General features: G+C 65.3%; 1 protein-coding gene across 1 annotated transcript in view; it reads left to right on the top strand.

Moving 5' to 3' along the window:
* The window catches only part of RGS19 (regulator of G protein signaling 19), an 8,176-nt gene extending 4,478 nt beyond the window's left edge, over positions 1-3,698 (top strand). Inside the window, exons 4-6 of the mRNA XM_076351769.1 lie at positions 1,548-1,622; positions 2,580-2,814; positions 3,435-3,698. Of these exons, the coding sequence (XP_076207884.1) occupies positions 1,548-1,622; positions 2,580-2,814; positions 3,435-3,623 (499 nt within the window). The 3' untranslated portion in view covers positions 3,624-3,698. The remainder of the gene's footprint in view (positions 1-1,547; positions 1,623-2,579; positions 2,815-3,434) is intronic.
* Positions 3,699-3,795: the final 97 nt, after the last annotated feature.

Genomic DNA, 3,795 nt, shown 5'->3' with positions numbered 1-3,795 from the left:
CTGAGGTGGATGGCTCTCGTCCGTGGGAGCCCTCCCGGGCAGCTCTGCCTTGGAGCAGTGGGTGCAGAGTCCGGCCCTGGCCTCCCAGCGCTGCCCAAAGCCAAGGACGTAACCAGCCGCTTGCCTGCGGCTGCATCTCCCATCCTCTCCAAGGATCCCCAGCTCCTTATTCTCTGGATAACGCAGATTTTGAAGAGCCCGTCTGCTCTTCTCCATCCTCAGCATCAGCCTGCTTTGAGGTTGCTGATGGCTTCAGGCTTTGCAGCGGCTTTGGGCTTTACGACACAGCACCGAGCTTGGAGGAGCAGCAAACCCTGGAGCTGAGCCCCGTGCAAACCCACGGTGCATCCCCAGCACTGATGCATCAGCCCTGTGCAAACCCCCGCTGTGTCCTTGGGGCCCCATCTCGCCTGATCCTGTCTCATTTCCTCACATTTGCAAGACAGCGAGTGCAGTGAGCGGCTGCCCTCTCAGTCTGCCCCGAACATCTCCCTCCCGGATGCTGCCCGGGCTCGTGGCATTCGGCTGTGGCCAGGGTGACCCTTCCCTGTGTCCCTCCTCCGCGTCTGCAAGAACCTGTGAGCAGAGATGGGACAGAAATCCCTCCTGTACCCCGCTCCCGGAGCAAGCAGTGACCGGTGCCAACCATTTTGGGGCTCAGGCGTGCCGGACAGCGAGCCCCAGGGGCGGCGTGGGCTGGGACGTGCCCGCAGCTTTGCTCACCCCAGCCGCCTGCGCTGTCAAGGGAGAAGTTTGCACTTTTAATCCTGTGCGAGCGGCGAGGGACGGTGTTGCAAGCAGGAAGCGCTGTGGTCGGCACCGGGTGCTGAAATTTGAGGGCCCGAGGGAAGATGGCCGGAGGCCACTCTCCCCTTGTGCCACCGGCATCCCCGAAGGCGAGGGACGGGGGGACAGGGGACGCTGGCACCCCCGAGCCCCGGCACCTCCATCCCGCGCTCGGCCTCTGGGCTGGACCGGTGCTGGGGTGTCTCGGGGGGGCAGGGTCTGGCCCTTCGCATTTCTCCGTCTACCCCAGCCACTGGCTTCCTGGGCGAGCCGGGACCGTCACCGGCCGGAGACGATGATAACTGGGCGTGGGGGCCGAGCGCACCGCGGCGCTGAGCTCCGGTGGCCGCAGCCCTGGGCCCTGCAGCCACCCCCGTTTGTTTGTTTGTTTATTTATTGGTGTTTATTCGTGGCGGTTGACGACGGCTTTGCTGTGGGCTGAACCAGCACTGACCTCTGCCGGTTGCTGCTGCCCGGCCCTGTGGCCGCTCCGGGCTCGGCCTTGGCACACGTCCCGGGCGGCGGAGCGGGGCCGGGGCCGCGGCGGTGCCCAAGCGCAGGAAACACCCTTGCACGGTGACAGCAAAATTGCACAAGGGAGCCAGGGTGCCGCCGGGGCAGCGGGTGCCGGGGCGGGCTGGGTGCTGGGGAGGAGCTGGGTGGGGAGGAGGAGATTCGGTGGCCAGGGCCAGTCAGGGGGTCAAGATGGGGGTCTGGATGCGTCCCCAACGCCCCTGACTACCTTTCTGTCTCCCTGTTAGGAACGAGGACCGGGAGCGAGCATGGAGGGCGTCCCGGGAGACCAAACTGGAGACCATCCCAAACTGTGAAGCATGGTGAGTGCAGGGGCAGCGCCACAGGCGTGGGCCAGGGGGACCGGCACGGCATGGCACGGCACAGCATGGCACCCACTGCCACCCTCCATGGCACCCAGCCCTGCATCCTGCCCGCTGGTGCACCCACGGGGAGCAGGATTGGGGTGCTAGGACTCGGGGGTTCCTGGTGCTGCTTCCAGCGGCGTGTCCCTGGTTCCCTCTGAGAAATGGGGAGCCCGGAGCCACGGGCTGCAGCCCTCTGTGACTCTGGCCCTTGGGCCCCTTGGAAAGGGAAACTGAGGCATGCAAGACCTATCAGGCCATGTCCCAAGGGCAGAGCCTCATCCTGCAGGCACCCTGCTCTGGGGATGCCCTGCACTGAGCACCCACTCCCTGAGGGACAGGTACAACCCCCTGCATGCAGCCCAGCCATGGGTGCTCTCTGCAGCACCTGGTGCAGCAGGGATAGGGGTCAGATGTGCTAATTAGCCACTGATAATGATTGCTCCTGCCTGCTTTAGCAGGTGATGAGTATCTGCTGGGGAGCAGCCTCCCTCTCTCCCTCCCCCAGCCGTTAGTGATGATGGACCGATGTCGGTCTCTCCCCGGCTGGGGCAGCTCAGAGCTGCCGCTCTGGAAGGGAAGGGCTTTTGCTCCCTTTTGGGTTTGTGCAAAGCCAGCACCAAAATACATCTCAGCTTGGAAAATTCAGCTGAAAGCAAACCCACGCTCCAGCCCGGCCGAGCGGAGCCGGGACAGACCCCACGAGCGACCTCTGAAAGCCTCCGTAATAACTGGAGCCCAAGCAGGAACAGCCTCGGCGTGAGCACGGGGGATGTGTTCGGGCACGGTCCCTCTGGGATGGGACCAGGGATGAGCACGGCCGAGCCGCGCAGGGAGGGACACAGCGGGGAGCCCGCAGCCCTCCCGGGCTGACCGTAACGCTGTCCCCTTGCCTTCCCTGCCGGGACCCGGCAGCACCAAACCCACGCCGGAGGAGGTGCGGGGCTGGGCACAGTCCTTCGACAAGCTGATGAAGAGCCCGGCGGGTCGCAACGTCTTCCGGGAGTTCTTGCGGACTGAGTACAGCGAGGAGAACATGCTCTTCTGGCTAGCGTGCGAGGAGCTCAAAAATGAGTGCAACAAGCACACCATCGACGAGAAGGCCAGGATGATCTACGAGGATTACATCTCCATCCTCTCGCCCAAGGAGGTACGGGGCAGAGCCCCTGCCACGGCTCTCAGGGGGTGGCTCAGGCTAAAAAGGAGCTGGGGGGGCCTTTCTTAGGGAAAGGGCTCTGTCCCGGCTGCCGCTGCAGCCCTGCGGCAATTTGGGGATGGGGTGGGTGGTTGGGGATGAGTTTGGCAGGGTAACGGGTTTGCTTCATGCTTGTGCACGGCGGTGGGGAGGGCGTCCGGCAGCGGGACCGCAGGCCGGGCTGTGCTGCGGGGCCGAAACCTCACGAGGGCACCAGCGGGCTGAGGAGATGCTGCAGCCCAGCTCACAGCATCCCCAGAGTGGGGGCACCCAGGGTGGGAGCACCCCAGCCTGCCTCCCTGCGCCCAGCCAAGGGAACACAGGGAGGACCCGGAGACCTCCCCGCTCCTCTCTCCAAAACACCCTGCCTCCGGTGCAAGTATAGTCCGGGGTGGAGCACGCCGCGGTCTCCCCACGACTGGCCACGTGCCACGTTGATACCCAATTTCCCGCGAGAGCTTGTACAGGGGTGCAGGGGTGGGTGCTGGGGATGGGGGCTCAGCATCGGGGGTCCCTCAACCTTCCCCCCCCCCCCCCCCCCCCCCCCCCCCCCCATTTCTCTCCCTGCCGCCCAGGTGAGCCTGGACTCGCGGGTGCGGGAGGTCATCAACCGGAAGATGCAGGAGCCGTCCTCGCACACCTTCGACGACGCGCAGCTCCAGATCTACACGCTCATGCACAGAGACTCCTACCCTCGCTTCCTGAACTCTGCCATATACAAATCGCTGCTCCAGAGCGTCTCCCGCTCCTCCTCGGAGTCCTAAGGGCGCCCGCCGGCCGCGGGGACGCCGGCGGGGACACGGTGGCCAGGGGGGCTCGGTGCCTCCTCCCCTCCGCCACCCTCCCTGCCAGCCCCCGCTCCCAAGTTTTTAGCTTTTTACCTATGAACCGAACCGTCACCCCGGTTTCTGGGCCACCCTCCAGGACTGTCCCCGG

The sequence above is a fragment of the Aptenodytes patagonicus genome, chromosome 14 (genome assembly GCF_965638725.1).
Source record: "Aptenodytes patagonicus chromosome 14, bAptPat1.pri.cur, whole genome shotgun sequence".
In the NCBI taxonomy this organism is placed as follows: domain Eukaryota; kingdom Metazoa; phylum Chordata; class Aves; order Sphenisciformes; family Spheniscidae; genus Aptenodytes; species Aptenodytes patagonicus.
Note: the sequence above shows the minus strand (reverse complement) of the source record. Positions and strands in the feature narration are given on the sequence as shown.